Source organism: Barbus barbus, assembly GCF_936440315.1.
Source record: "Barbus barbus genome assembly, chromosome: 9".
NCBI lineage: Eukaryota > Metazoa > Chordata > Actinopteri > Cypriniformes > Cyprinidae > Barbus > Barbus barbus.
The window spans coordinates 7023735-7039814 of NC_136737.1; the positions used below are offsets into that span (position 1 = coordinate 7023735).

At 34.5% G+C, this 16080-nt stretch overlaps 1 protein-coding gene across 1 annotated transcript; it reads left to right on the top strand.

The window, feature by feature from the left end:
* Nucleotides 1–8866: 8866 nt before the first annotated feature.
* LOC306875054 (SLAM family member 9-like) lies at nt 8867–15386 on the top strand. Its single transcript, XM_079425432.1, has 6 exons — nt 8867–8920; nt 9990–10304; nt 10512–10817; nt 10933–11049; nt 11636–11712; nt 13057–15386. The coding sequence occupies exons 1-6, from the start codon at nt 8872–8874 to the stop codon at nt 13105–13107; spliced, it is 915 nt and encodes a 304-aa protein (XP_079281558.1). The 5' UTR covers nt 8867–8871; the 3' UTR covers nt 13108–15386.
* The last annotated feature ends 694 nt before the right edge of the window (nt 15387–16080 follow it).

A 16080-nucleotide genomic window follows, 5' to 3' on the forward strand; every position in this document is an offset into this window, starting at 1 on the left:
AAATGAGTACACCACCCCCTCTAAAACTTAAATTCAGAAATCACTCTTATGTGGCCTTCACGTGCCTTACCGTACCCAGAAGTGAACCAAAGGTCAGATTAAACTGTCAATAACAGGGACAATGTATAGACATTTAATAGACTAATGAGATATTCATACATATCCTAATTAAAGGAGAAAGGCAGGTGCACAAAATTACATAATTTTATTTCTTATTACACCTGCATATACATATATCGTTGCTAAGACATTTGCTTCACAACAAGATCAATTTAAAAATAAAAAATAAATAAGGATATAATGTAATGTAGGCAAGGCAGGTCATAAACCCTTTAAATACAAAACCCAATACACAAACAGGGAATCACACCACAAATTAATCAGTCACCCACACCATACACTGCAATCAGCACACTTCTGTGAAACTTTAAAGGGAATTATTGCACATTGCCCAATGCCGTTAAACTATAAAAGCTATGAAAGTCTATAGTTATTATCAAAAAAACAACAACACACAAGTAGTTTCCTGACAATTAAAAGTGTAACATAACCTGTACTGTACTAATGTGGTTCGGGTGAATTAATCACTGTGGTACGTCTGATCAAAACGCAACGAAGATGCTTCTTGCTTCACAGAAGATTTATTTCCACAAGCAGATACAAACATGTGGGTTTTGTGTGGTTTTTTAGATGCATGCACACAATTAAAATAATTCACTAGAAATGAGGAAACTCTCATGCACTCCACACTCTACTACAGATTCTTTTTTTTTTTTTTGGAACACTTGAAAAAGAACAATAACAATTGTCAACATTGTTAACTCACAATAACATAACAATCCAGGGTCTCTCAGTCCAAAGGAAGCACCAAGTCCCTCAGCAAAGCCACCGTTTTCATTGCTTTTAAATTCTTAGAGAACTCAATTGAATCAAAATACATTTTCAGTTCAATTTTGAATCTTAAAAAAAGAGGTTTGCTTTTAGAAAATTTACATTTATGAATATGATATTTAGCTAACAGGAAAATAAGGTTTATAAAATAAGCATCATTCCTTTTTTCACATTCATGAAAGCCAAAAATTACATTTCAAGTAAACTCAGAATTAGGATTCACATGTGATCAAGTCAAGAATGTCACACCAAAATAATGTTGTGTAGGAGCACTTCCAGAATAAATGTAAAGACATTTCATTGTTTTCTAAACAGAAAGAACAGTTGGTGTTAATATCATTCTTAAGTCTTTTAAGAGAACGCTTATCTGGGTCAATTCTATGAATCAACTTAAATGCAGTTTCTCTCATTTTGTTAGTAATTAAATATTTGTGAGGTAATGAGCAAACTTTCTTCCAGGGAATATCACTTACTAAACCATTCCAATATGAGATTACATAAGGCACAGAAACAGACTCCATCTGAAACAAAACTCTCATTTTCTGATTGTTTTTTGACTTGGATGACGAAAGGCACTGTTTTCCAACAAATGTTTCACAAAGATCCACTGAGTGACATGAGATTGGAAAAGAAAGACCTCTAAAAAGCATGAGAACTCATGTGGCACTGCATCAGCAACAACTGCAAACTCTTTCAGACTAACAGGAATTCCATAAATACTAAAACCAATTTTTTTTTTAAAAGAGAGAGATTTGTGTTTATACAGTAGATTCTTGTTATTCCAGATTAGATACGAGTGAGGTGTAAAATTGTTTAAAAATGAGGGACCAAGCTAATAACATTTGCCTATGAAAAAAAAATAATTTGACAGGGATTTTCATGATGTTATAGTTACAGATTAATAAAAAATGTAAACCACCTAGTTTGGAAAAAAACAACATTAGGGATACGATTCCATATAGATGAGGACTTATTGATACAGTTTTTAATCCAATTTATTTTAAAGGTGTTGTTTAAAGTGGTGAAATCAAGAAAGTTTAAACCCCCTTTCTCAATGGTGTTCATAAATACAGATTTTCTAATAAAATGAGTTTTATTCTTCCAAACAAAGTTGAGAAGCATTGCATCATTTTTTTTTTTTAAGAATGACAGTGTCAACATTCAAAGAGAGAGCAGCATATGTTAACGTTGACAAACCTTCAGCTTTGGCTAGTAAGATTCTTCCCTTCTATGAGAGATCATCACGCTGGAGCCACATATTCAGTTTTTTCTGAGTACTCTCAATGAATGGATTCAAATTTAAGGAGCATCTTTCTAATTCATTTTTTGTTATAATAACACCTAAATAAGATACTTGATCTTTGAATTGAATATTACACATTTCTGACAAATTACATTCTTTGATGGACATCAGTTCACACTTTGAGAGGTTCAAGAACAGGCCTGATGCTTTGGACAATTGCTGGATAAACTTTCATGCTAAAGGATCTTGATTAGCATCTTGCAAAAAAAGAGTGTTATCATCAGCCAGCTGTCTGATCTGTTTGTCAGCAATAGAGAATATTACTATTATTATCTAATATTATTCGTTATATGTCGGTCCCTCATAAATCCAGACTGAGTCTCATCTATAACAGTATCCGAACAATCTTTAGGTCTTTTAGCAAATATTATGGCGAAGATTTTATAGTAATTGTTAAGGAGCGTGATGGGTCGCCAGTTGTCTAAATTGGTAAGATCTTTCTTAGGTTTAGGAATTAAAGTTATGATAGCTTGCATCAATGTAGGAGGTAAAGCCTCTTTTTCAATACTTTCTCTAAAAACCTGAGTTAAAAAGGGAGTAAATTCATCAGCAAATAATTTGTACAGCTCAGCTGTAAATCCATCACACCCTGGGGACTTATTGTTTTTCAATCTCTTAATTGCTCTTTGTACTTCCTCAGGAGTAACAATGCTATCACAGAAAAATCTGTCACTTTCAGATATAACCTTAACATAATTGACCGAGTCTAGTAATAAGGACGTTGTCTGCTCTGAATACCTTGAACTATAAAGATTCTTATAAAAATTGGCACTGTAGTTTGCTATTTCCTTTGGATCTTTAACAATTTTGCCTTCAACACAAAGTTGTTCAATTGTTGAGAGGGTAAAATTATGCTTTTCTAGCTTAAAAAAATATGCGGAATTGAGTTCTCCGTCTTCGAGCTATTTTTTCCTGGATCTTATATAAGCACCCCTAGCCTTTGATAAGTACAATTCATCAATTTAATTTGTAAAACTGCAATTTCAGATCTTTCCTCTAGAGACGTGCAATCAAAATTATTAGACTGAGATCATTTCACGATTAGGTTGTCTTCAAGAACCCTTCCTTTTTTTTTTGGCTAAAAGTGTTCCAGCTTTTCTTAAATAAACACCTGTCTCAAACTTAGAAAGCTCCCAATTGGTACCAAAAGAATTTTGAATTGTGGCTGCTTTCCAATAGCTAGCAATTAATTCTTTAATTTTATTCTTTACTTTTTTCGCAGGGTTCGGTTCAGGTGTATCGGGTAAAAGCGTGAACTCAGACTGTCCAACTGCATCCAATTCAGCGTTTATAGTTCTCTTTGCATAGCTGTGCGTAGCAAGGAGAGTTTCTTCTTTATCCTCCATATTCGCAAGTCAGCACAGCAATTTATAGCAAAAGCACGTGAATTATTATTATTAGCGACGAGCTGGCAAAAGCGTCTTCAGTATAGCTCAAATAGTAAAAAAAAAATTATATATAAACTGATATATATAATATAAACTGTATCTTTCCAGTTAGTTCTGAACATGAACTGTTAAAAAAAAATAAAAATAAAAAAAACGGGATCTGAGCAAAGTTTTTAAGAGCTCCTGCAAACCTGTCTTGCTACGACGCCATCTTGGCCACCCCCTCTACTACGGATTCTGGTGTTGCTAGAGGAGGAGTAAGGTGTGAGGGAGTTGTGCTTTATCAATGCTGTCATGAATTCACACACCACAAAAACTTGAAACAGAAGATGCTACCCTCCCCTCATTCCCTGCATTATTGGGAATTTTTTCAGCATGACAATGAAGATATTCATTCTCCTAAGGTGAAAATCCTTGAGTCGACATGTATTTCACTCAATCTTAATACTCTTGAGCAGCTGTGGGGGATTCTGTAGAGACGAGCTGAGCAAAACTCCCCATCAAAGACCAGAGCATTCAAGGAGGTCGTCCTCCAGGAGTTAAACAGGACAGATGTGAAAATTTGTCATGACCTTGCCAAGAGGGTCAGAGCACTTAAAGTTCTGGAGGACATACTAAGTACCTACTAGAATATTATACATTTGCTTTATTAAATCTAGGGTGTACTCATTTCTGCAATCCTTCATTTAAACAAAATTGGCTAATTTACTCATCTAATACTTTTTTATTAAGCATATGTTTAATACTTTTTAATTTTGCCATCTTTCTATGAATTATATTAGTGATCATTAAGAAAATACATATTTATATTTATTCAGAGGGGGTGAACTCATTTATGCTGTGCACTGTATTCGGAAAATTAAACTAATTATATATAGGCCTATTCATTCTGGAGAAGCAGAACAAGACAGTGTGCCGGATTGGAAATGTCCAAGTATCGTACCAGAAGCTCAAAATGATTGTATTTGGAAGAAAATGTGTCAAACGTACAGAAAAAAGCTATTTATCTAGACCAGGGTTTCCCAAAGTGGGGTTCGCAAACCCCTGGTGGTTCGTGAGGGAATTGCAGGGGGTTCATGAGTTGTTACAAGGTATGTCTACAAATGTATACCATTAGCGAATTCATAAAAAATAACAAAAATAAATACATTAAAAAGTTTTTGCAAATGTATGTTACAGGTTTATACAACTGTCATGTAAATGTAAAATCTTAAATGTATAAAATAATTATCTTTTTGGAAAACCCTATTTAAAAAAAGTATTGTGAAAAAATTTGTAAATTAAAGTAATATGATTTAAAAAAAAAAAATTATAATAACAATAGCTATATAAATATTACTGAATCTTTAAAACTGATACAAAATTGTTTTTAAAGTTAAACTATTGTGCAAATGTGCAATTAAATGATTGAAATATTTAATTAAAATATCAGGGTACTTTAATTAAATAATTTATGTCAAAGGGGTTCGGCTGACAAAAAAGTTTGAAAACCTCTGATCTAGATCAACAACTTTTTGACACAAACTGTAAATTACCACAATAGATAAATAACTAGGCATAGGCCTACCTTTGTAGGCTACCTAGTTAATGACCTCGGTTTGGAAACTTCGACCTAAACGCGGCAGGAACGTTCAATTGTGCTCGAGAGAGAGAGAGAGAGAGAGAGAGAGAGAGAGAGAGAGAGAGAGAGAGTCACTCTCCACGATGATTGGCTGAGAAGACGCAAAGTGAGATGAGATGAAAGTAACACCACGTTTTCGGTGATCCGATCACAATGATCAACCGTTAACATTATTGTTTTAAGTGGTATTAACATGCTTTTCAACTACGATTTATTAACTGCTTATTATGTTGTCACATTATATCACTTTCACTTTCGATGCATGAATACTAGGCTATTGAATAAACGAACTCGTGTTACGTGAATGAAGATAAATTATTATTATTTTTATTGCTTACTATTATTATATTCAATGATTAGATCGTCCATAATAATAATAATAATTTACTCACCGTAATAATCCTGCATGAGTTCTATTAGGCAGAATGACAGCCTGTCGTCGATCATTATCACCTTTTTTCATACAATGAACGTGAACGGAAACCGTCAGCCCCTTTCTGCATAACACCGGAAGAAAGAGAGTCAAATCTTTATCATCTGGGGTTAGATTTACTTCCGTATTTGTCGTGGTTGAAGAGAGATAATGAGAAAGTGGTGCCTTAAAACGCTTATCCTTTTTTTAATTGCTCTGTTTTATTCACCTCAGAGAACAGATTTCTCAACTTAGAAATATGAAACATGTCCTAGAGAGCTCATATGAGCCCTGACTCACACCTTTTAGTTCATATTTATTCTCTGCTGTTTGTGCCACATTGATTATTTATTTTTATTTATTTTTGGCATGCACTGTCCTAAGTTGTATTCAGTGTTGGGAATGTTACTTTGTAAATGTAATAGGTTACAGATTACAAGTTACCCTATTTAAAATGTAATAAGTAGTGTAATTATTTCATGCACTTTATTTAAATCTAATGTGACTGATTACATGTGATTACTTTTTGATTATTTTTAACTAACAGTTAATTATTTTCAGAAATTTAAGGCAAGCAGGGGTAACCTTACAGCACTTAACACTGATTACTGTCAGATTTTCAACAATCCTTTATCACAGTATGAAGAGAAAACTGGCAAACTCAGCACAAGGACATCATCGCTCTCTAGTGTCCAAAGCAAAAAAGCAACACAAATTCACATTTTATACAATAGAGGGCACTATAAGTAGATGTTGCTGTTTTCATAGTCACTGCAGTTTATAATAATATATAATAACAACAACAACAAACTCAATTAAACACAGATTACTTCAGTTTATTGGAATAAAATATCGTTATACTGTCATTTATTTTCAAGTGGCACCATCTGGTGTGTTTTAAATAACAGCAGCTAAAACAGCATTACAGCACTATGCAACAGTTGACTGCAAGTGTCATGTGACATAACACATAATATGAAAATTGTGTCTCCAAACTTTGCTGTCACTTGATGTGCATGTGAAGTTGATAGAGATGATCTTTGTTATGTTCAAAGCTCACTTTTTCATTTATTGGACTGATTTAAAAATGTATGTTTTGCATTCCTCAAATGAAAATGCAGTGAATGACTAAACTATAGTCAGCAGTGATAGAAACACTGAAGCTCCTAAAGTTGATGGTGCTGTTGATCTTTAGACACTTGAAATTAAAGTGCTGTGAAATAGTTTTGTTTTTGAAGCTGGTTTTGGGTACGAGTCTATAGTCTACTGGCAGCTTTAGTAAACAAAATAGATGTCTTCTGACGAGATCTAGTAAAATATCTAAATCCAATATTCCTAGATGAGAGATTATAATAGATTTTTATTAGATCTATACACCAATGAACCATTACATTATGGCCACCTAATAACCTGCAGGACCTCCTTTAGACTGCAAAACAGTAGCCATGCGACGAGGCATTGATTCGTCGAGGTGGTGTCTTATGTATCTGGTACCATAATGTCAACAACTGGTCCTCCAGTTCCTGTATATTGCAGGGTGGTGGTTGCGCAATCCCACTTTTCCAAGTCGAACAACAAAGTTCTATTGGGTTCGTGTCAGGTGAATTTGGAGGCCAAGGCATTGATAGAAATTCACCATCATGTTCCTCAAACCACTCCTTGATGATTCTGACAGTGTGGTATGATGCATTATCCTGTGGTAAAGCCCAAAGTATACTTCACTTTTTATGCATACACAAGGGTCAGCATACAGACACGAATTTCGTCATATTTTTGTATGCACAGGTCGCACATGCGCATTGAATTTTAGCAGTAATCAGTTGTTCCACAAGGTGGCAACACTGTCCCGGGCCGTTGCTTCACAGTAGAAAACAAAACTAAAGAGAGGGAACAACAACAAAATAGCGACTGCAACAATTGACAAACACTTGTGAGCGAGAGGGAATGGGATAGCCCAGCGTTGGTTTAAAAGTGTTCAAAAATATTTGTTATCAGTAGATAACAAATAGGAATTTCCTCTATAGGAAAAATAGAGCAGACACTGGACATGAAGAGCGCATTTGTCGACCTCCAGTGTTCCGCATATCATCAAATGGAGTAGCTACACTTAGATTATAGACATCTCGCATAACACTGCCTTTGATGCTGGCCTGTGTCCACTCAACAGTGCATAAAGGTGCCGTATCATTGAATCATGTAATCGGCATTGAAATCTTGATTCATCAGACCAGGCCACTTTCTACCATTCTCAGTGATCTTGGGCCCATTTCATGGATTGCTGGTAATGGCGTGAAGTTAGTAAGAACTGGACCCTATACTAAAGTGTGACAGATGATTTTGCCATTTTTTTTTAGCAGTTTCTAATGTTTTTTTTTTTTTCTCCAGTAAATTAAAGAAACTTACAACGCTGTAAATAGTAGCAGCACAGGAAGAAACTTGTCACCTACAAATTAAATATTCATGCTCTGAATGCCCAGTCACTGACATATGTTTGTCCACCCAATGGATCAAAATTAGAATATTAACCACAGCTGGTTTCAGTTTGACTCTAGTAAAGTAAAGCCTGTACTGTGAGACCGTAACACGGTTTTAAATTTGTATTCTGGGTTTTTCCATTCACTAAAATTTTGAATAAATATACAATTTTAAAATCACTATATGTTCACCATGAAATGTAGTTCATCCACAATTCACGCAATGGTGTTCTACCTGTATCCATTTCACACAGTCAGGTAGCTAACTACGTTCTCAGAAGAAAATCTGTCACTGAGGCAGTGATATGAACCCTTCTAATATGAACACTTGATAAAAGTCAACAATATTTTTTATCCATTAAATCCAGTAAAAATCTTAATAAGGGCTAGATGACATATAATATTATATCATATGCAAATGCAGGATGTGAACTAGGAGGGTCAAACGCTGAGTTACGGTATTCGTGGTTGTAGACAAATAAAATAAAGGATCAGGAGAACGAAGTAGCATCAACACACTTTAAACCTTTAATCAACATTAAGCAGAGACAACAAAAAGGGGAGAACTGAGGACTTATAAAGGAATGGGACCGAAGGAGCAAACAAGATGATTAATAAACACAGGTGAATGAACGATGATAGACTAATAATGAACTAATGAGAAGAACCGGAACAAAACCAAATATGGGCAAACAGGAATTAAACTGTGACACGCTGTCAGGGGAGGATTCACGCAACCTTTTAACAGTTCTGTTAGATCACACACTGAACCACTGAAGAAAATGTTTCACAAGTTTGTCTTGTACTGTCTGTGCTGCTGGAGTCTGTCTGGTAAGTAAAAAAAATGTACCAAAATGAATAATGAAAATAATACAATATTTACTAACTCTGAATTCAGGTCTCTTTTGGGGTTTTCGGAAAGTTTCCAGGTATGGAAAAGGTCATGAATAATAATGGAAATCCATTACAGTGAATCAGTGAATGTTCAGAAACTGTGAACTTTCTGTTGAGCTGCTTTCGAATATCAGCCATATGTTGTCCTTTTAAAAATACATTTCTTAAAAAAAAAAAAAAAGTATATATATATGTATATATGTGTGTGTGTGTTTATGTATATCTCGTCGCATGGCTACTGTTTTGCAGTCTAAAGGAGGTATGTAACATAATTATTAGTATTACTTATTTCAAAATACTTCTGCAGCTATCATAAGCTATCATAAATCTACAAATGTCATGGAAACTATAGGTAACTTTATAGTTCATGGAAGACTATCCAGTGAACTAATGATCTAAATCTCTAATTTATTAACATAAATATATATATATATATATATATATATATATATATATATATATATATATATATATATATATATATATATATATATATATATATATTTAGAACAATTAAAACTGTACTTTCAATCAGCAATAATTATCATGTATTTATTGTCAATCAATTATGAAACTTTAAACATTGATTGTCCTCTACACTTTAAAACAAATTTAAGATTAAAGATGTGTTGCATCAATAAGGTATTTAGTGTGAATATAGTGTATCACTGTGTGTTTAAAACTGACATTTTTGAAATAGATAATTCTTGTTGTAGAACTGTAGCATTAAGCTACTATGAAGGGGGCTCGGGGTTGTTGTAGATTGTTATATGTGTTTTTTCTCCTGTTTCATAAATTATGCTGCCATATACTCTACTAATTTCTATTTTAAGTATATTTTCAGCAATTCGTAAGTGCTGCTTCAGTGTTTTCTCTGTCTGTTTGATTCTAACAGTCTCTGTATTGGTAACAGTAGCGGGTTTCTGTAACTTCACATGTAAATGAAGCTGATTTCAGGGTTTGTCAGCCATCAGAGGATTTAATCCATGTACAATCTGTTCATCAGGTGTGTTTGGTGACTCAGTGTCAGTGATGGAGGGAGATTCTGTTACTCTAAACACTGATCTTACTGAAATACATGAACGCGACAACATACTGTGGAAATATGGAGCTGAAAAGAAACAAATTGCTAGAATAAACAAAAAGAAGCAAAACGTCTCATCTGATGCTCTTGATGGGAGATTCAGAGACAGACTGAAGCTGGACAATCAAACTGGATCTCTGACCATCACAAACATCACAACTAAACATGCTGGATGTTACGAACTACAGATAACTGGAGCAAAAAAGACATCAAAAACATTCAACGTTTCTGTCTACGGTGAGTAGAGATCACTTGTCAAAATGTTCACATATTCTATTTACATAGTCAAATATTTATTTATTTTATATTTTGAGATGACAGACACATTCAGTGACCGTCAACACACTAAACACTCACTCAACACTAAATCTACAGATTCACTACAATTCACAATGTTGAAAATCAGAGAATGTGTTCATATTCCTCTTATTCTCATGTTTTCAGCTCGTCTGCCTGTTCCTGTCATCAAGAGTAATTCTTCACAATGTTCTTCATCATCATCATCATCATCATCACAGCAGAATTGTTCATTGCTGTGTTCAGTGGTGAATGTGGGTCATGTGACTCTCTCCTGGTACAAAGGAAACAGTTTATTGTCCAGCATCAGTGTGTCTGATCTCAGCATCAGTCTCTCTCTACCTCTGGAGGTGGAATATCAGGATAAAAACACCTACAGCTGTGTGCTCAACAATCCCATCAGCAACCAGACTCAACATCTGGACATCAGGAAACTCTGTCACACATGTGCAGGTACAGCAGCGCTGATATATGTGTTTATTCATTGAGCTGATCTCTGTCTTCTGTTGTAGATCAGACTGATTCAATCACTTACATTAAACACGTTCTCTGTTTTATTCTACTTCAGTTCCTCCAGTTTCTCTGATAGTGTTGATCTCTGTTTCTGCTGCTGGATCTCTGTTGATAGTTGCTGTAGTTGTGATCTTCTGCATCTGCAGGAAACACAGAAAAACTGATCAAGAAGGCAAGTATTACCATCTCCTTTTAAACAGGTCAAATCAGAAATAATTATTCAAAAATATGTTCTCACTATTTTAGCCAATGGATAGCCCTATTTTATAATTTAATTACAATTATTTTCATACTTTATTGTTATAATAAATGTCTATTTGTTTATAATGACACTGAACGTCCTTCTTTAATAATCCCACTCACACAAAAAAAACAAGAAAAAAAAATATTTTACCTCATCTCCATTTTATGAACATAATCTTACATGTAATCTTACATATCTTTTGTTGGGCTTGTTGAACTTAAGTGCTGATTAAATAAAAAAAGATTGTAAAATACTTTGCTTTGTTAAACATCACATTTGTGTTTGATTTATGTATAAATTAATGTGTGATTTATGTGTCTCTCTAGATGTAATGATAAACACTCTTTTAGAAACTATTTGTGTTATAGGCCTATTGCCTAATGGCTATAATTAATTTGTTAATGCCTTTTTTCAAATCTTTGAGTGTTACTTTGGTGTTAAATTTGAAAGCCCTAATAATAACAGACTGTGAAGAACCAGATCTAATTATGACTGAGTTTTTGCATGTTATTAGTTAAAACAGCTGAGACTTGTGAAGAAGAGATCACTTATGCCGAGACGACATTCTGCAAAAGAAGCGCACCGAAATCAGTAAGACAATTTATTGTTAATTTCTTGAGTATTTGTATAATTGGTATCACTTTACAATAAGGTGTCATTTAACATTAGTTAATTTATTACCTAACATGAAATAACAATGAACAATACATTTAGTACAGTATTTATTAATCTTTGTTAATGTTAGTTAATAAAAAGTACAGTTGTTCACTATTAGTTCACAGTGCATTAACTTATGTTAACAAACTATTTTTAATTTTAATAACGCATTAGCAAATGTTTAATTTAATATTAACTTCTTTTTTTTTTAAATGCTGTAGAAGTATTGTTCATTCTCAGTTTATGTTAACTAAAGTAGTTAAGTACTGTTAACTAATGAAACCTTAGTGTAAACTGTTGCCTTATACTTTTAGAAGAGAGTCTAATGTAGAGCAGTGTGTACTTTTGATTTTGTCTGGATAATATATAAGTTCAATTCAACTACTTAAGAAAAAAAAAATAATAATGTTCTGGTAAATCACAGAAATTATGACATTGAAAGTATGAGAATTCAAAATCATAAATTAAAAGCTGAAAATCTCATATACAAAGTTTAAATAATGCGACTAACAAGTTAAAATTCTAATTGAAAATGTTGAAATTATTACATACTAATTTTAACTTGCATATATCATTATCTGACTTATGTTATAATTTGTCATTTTTAATCACATTTTTTTTTTAATATAATTTTCCTTTTTTTATTATTATGATTTACCAGAGCATTACTTTTTTTTCTTATTGTCACAATAACTACTTTTGCAATGTATTGTCCCAGAAATAATTTGGTATTATTGTCATTTTAAGACCATTTTATGCCACTAAATATGTAATGATAATATACGCATCCATCTAATGCACGCTTACACAGAAAAACATCCAAAAATAAATAAATAAATAATCAGCACAAGCGGAATGCAAAAATGCATTCTCTCCTTTGTGAAACTCCCTTTACGCTGGCTGTGAGAGAGCACCATTGTGCGTTGTTACATTCACATATGCACCAGAACTGTGAAGTGTGGCTTTGAGTCGATTCTTTGACTCATACTGGAGTCTGGAGTTGTAAGGAAAACACTATAGGGGCTCAAATGTTGCCTTCTTTTAACTTGTCCGCATTTTGCATATATTGTGCAATAACTCAATATATTGATTATTGCAACAGGCATAAGGCAGTAATGAGCTTTCATAACATAACAATCACTATCACACAACCACACCGTGTGTTTATAAAAGACTTGGTTAAAAAAAAACATTACATTTAGTATTAATATTTTTGTTATTGTTATCATTATTATTATTATTATATATTGTGTTATAATTGTTTGTTTGGTTTTACAGAAAGTTGAAGAGGATCATGTGGTATATGCACCAATCAAAATCAGAAGATGATCAAACTTTGATGCTGTTCTAAATACAAGACATTTATTGTCTGATCATCTTCATCGGGAACCTCCTGCAACGCCCTCAGCCACTGTGGTCTATGGATGAGCATTTTCATTGCAGCATTTTCACATTTGCAAAACATAGATGCAAACTTGTTGTCAAAAGGTGACAAAGTGAACTCTGCTGTGGTATTGATTATTAACATCTGTACAGAAATGTGGTTTGATCTGTTTGGTAGAAAAAACAGTTTGTGCATGAGAATGTGTTTACTGCTGGATGCTTGCATTTGATGGCAGTTCGTTAGTGTGTTACTAAGGTGTCAATAGTGTCTGTTTGAGTGTGTATCTGTGTCTGAGGTGTCAGTACTATGTCTGTGTGAGTGTGTGCCGTGCGAGTGTTTCTGAGGTGTCAGTGCGTGACGGTGCGAGTGCGTCTGAGGTGTCAGTGTGTGACGGTGCGAGTGCGTCTGAGGTGTCAGTGTGTGACGGTGCGAGTGCGTCTGAGGTGCCAGTCTGTGTGATCAACATGTCGTTGCAAGGATTTCTCATGTATGCTCACATGAAACCTTTGATTTTTGCACTACATGGAAGCCACTTTACTACAAAATACTAAAATCATTAAAGGGGTCATGACATGGATTTTTTTTTTTAAATCATTTTAAAATGTTCCTTTTTTTTTTTTTTTTAACCCTCATTCTGAACCTTTCTCAGAAACAGCCTGTTTTTAAAAGGGCCGGGTCCTTTAAGGCTTCTCAGTAATCGGCCACTGCTAATGTCACTGCATAGGAAACGGTATCAACACTCCCTCGCTATTGCATGTTTTGAGTGTTTTGACAACATAATCAAAAGAAAACGGTCATTTCCAGACAAAGCATTAAGAATTAATTTACTTACGGTTAGTGATGCAGCTGCAGTCAGATCTAGTACCGCTTCATCTTTCAACAAATGTTTCTTTGTGAACTCTCCATGGCACTGTGCCTCGATTTCAAAACAAAATCCTCTGATCAATCCTCTAACATGATCTGGGGTGCCATTAAAACTAAACTATCCACTTGTTCCTTATGCTGGGATCCTTCTGATATCTGTACAAAGACACGAACAAGCTGTTTAAACCAAACGCATCAAAGCGAACGTTCTTTCACTCCATTTGCCTGATTGCAACAGATTCAAGTGTGTGGACTGTGTCAAAAAGTGAACGCGCATCTCTATACTCACTGTAAAAATTTGTTCCAAAAAGTTGCTTCAAATTAAAATAATTTGTTACCCCCGCTGACTTAAAATTGGACAACTGGAATATTTTAGTTGTATAAACTAAAAAATTTAAGTCAGCGGGCTAACAAATTATTTTAAGTTGAAACAACTTTTCTTTTTTTTTTTTACAGTGCTGTATCCAGTGAGGACAAGATATCGGCAGTGACTGCAATTTCTGTTTGCTTTTGACGCGTCGCAACACTCGCATTCAGCGTGATGATCAGGTGTTAGCGACTGAACGGCGGAGGTTAGGGCCTAGGTCGATGTCTTGCTCTGGAGGCAGTGTTTATGCAAATATTTGTGCCCTGGTGACGTCATCTGAGAAGGGTCTGGCTGCAGACTTGCACTTGCACTATCAGACACTTGCGCTTCTGCGAGTGACGTCACTTGCAGTCTTTTAAATTTTTTTATTTTGTTCTATTTATTGATTATTTTTTATAATCAATAAATAGAAGTCAATAAATTTAACAAAATAAAAAAGACTGCAAGTGACGTCACTCGCGGAAGTGCAAGTGTCTGAGAGTGCAAGTGCCAGACCATATTGGGGACATTTAAAGCTATGAAACTTGCAGGATGTTTTAATGGTACAGAGACCTCTTATATGCCAAAAGATCAAGGCAAAATTGATTTCTCATGTCATGACCCCTTTAATGCTGATTTTTGACAAAAAGGTCTCAATCAAAAAGTGATATTAGTATGAAAAAATGAAATAGTATATACTTTGTGTGCTTGATGATCTCATACAGTGATCCTGCAGTGAAGCAGTCCTTCACTCTCAGAAAAAAAGGTACACAAACTGGCATGTGCAGTACCTTTTCATAAAGTACACCTTTGTATCTTATTTACCCATTAAGTGTGCATTTTAGTACCTAAATGGACAAAAAGGTGATGCACCATTGAGAGCTCACCTTTTTTCTGAGAGTGTTGTTTCAGTAGTTTCTAATCTTGCTAAGCAGAACTATTCTGTTTTTTTGTTTGTTTTCTGCCAGTGTCTGGGTCATTTAATGAATAAATGCAATGTATGATTTACAATTTATGATTTGTGTTTGATGGTGGTTAATCAATTATTTTGATTGCATCAGCTTTGATGAGAAACCAACAAACCATTTTTTTTTCAATAGCATGACTTCTGTCTATACTAAACCAGTGGTTGAAACTGAAAGTGTCAGATTAAGATCATAATCAGATCTCACCTTAAGTTTTCAGTCATAATTGCAAAGATCAGATATGTTGAGTGCTCAGGATATCTGCTCCAGCTCCAGCTCTGCTCCGCCGCCTGAGGATCAGGGAACACAACATGAGTGATGGGGTGAAGGAGTGTTATCCAACTAACAATACAAACCACTTGTTTAATCTTAGTAGACAAAAGCAATAGCCAAAACGTGGTTAGAGGAATGTCCTGGTAAATTTGATTACCTATGCTAGTGTGCTCCGAGTAGGTGGATGTTTACTGGTCAAAAGAGCCCACATGACTGATATGATAGTCTCTGACATACTCTGGTCTGTATATGTGTCGGTCCCTCGTTCATTGTGCGTCTGAGGGACTTCACCCGATTCCTCGTCCAGCAGGTGAAAACCACAAGTCTGGTGGTAACTATAAATAACAGCACACCTCTCCTCAGCAACACACAGAATGAGGAACCATGCGTTCCTGGAACACAAGACTGAAGTGTTTCATTAAAGCTGACACACTGATAAATAAATCTGCGTTCATTACTAAGAAAAATGA